Source organism: Cyphomyrmex costatus, unplaced genomic scaffold (assembly GCF_001594065.2).
Source record: "Cyphomyrmex costatus isolate MS0001 unplaced genomic scaffold, Ccosl1.0 C2208820, whole genome shotgun sequence".
NCBI classification, from domain to species: Eukaryota; Metazoa; Arthropoda; class Insecta; order Hymenoptera; family Formicidae; genus Cyphomyrmex; species Cyphomyrmex costatus.
In genome coordinates, this window is record NW_017273305.1 from 1 (window position 1) to 523 (window position 523).

At 38.2% G+C, this 523-nt stretch overlaps 1 protein-coding gene across 1 annotated transcript; it reads right to left on the bottom strand.

The window, feature by feature from the left end:
- Window positions 1–6: 6 nt before the first annotated feature.
- LOC108780122 (chromodomain-helicase-DNA-binding protein Mi-2 homolog) lies at window positions 7–513 on the bottom strand. The gene is made up of 2 exons (XM_018548092.1): window positions 340–513; window positions 7–207 (listed from the first exon to the last, which is right to left on the bottom strand). The coding sequence occupies exons 1-2, from the start codon at window positions 497–499 to the stop codon at window positions 53–55; spliced, it is 315 nt and encodes a 104-aa protein (XP_018403594.1). The 5' UTR covers window positions 500–513; the 3' UTR covers window positions 7–52.
- Window positions 514–523: the final 10 nt, after the last annotated feature.

Here is a 523-nt window from a genome sequence, read left to right on the forward strand (position 1 = left end):
GTAAGTCGGAATAAAACAAAATATCCTGTAATGTTCTTCCAACACAATGGCGTTATAAAATTTGAGCGGACAGAAACACCCGCCCGATCCGTCCGGAAATGAGGAAATTTAATGTTCCAAACAGAAGAAACAGCAGGATCAAGAATTTCCTAGCAGATTCCGATCCGTCATTCCGATCCGTGTTTAATGGGACGGCACCCTTAGCCACTAGAAAAGAAATTTAATTACTAAAAGACTACATATTTATGTGTACTCTTAAACATCCTCTCTGCTTTTAATATTACACAATAAATAAATATAAAATTACTAAAGAGACATATCATGTTTGTAATGACATACCTCTTCCTCTTAATGGTGGGCAAGAACATCTAGGACATTTCCAATCGCCATCAGGAATTTCTGATAGAGGAGGATTTAGACAATGCGTGTGATACGCACTCGTACAACTGTCACAGCATAATAATTCTCCACCATCCTTGCATACTCTACAGAATTCCATATGTTCATCGTCGTCTTCTGCTGC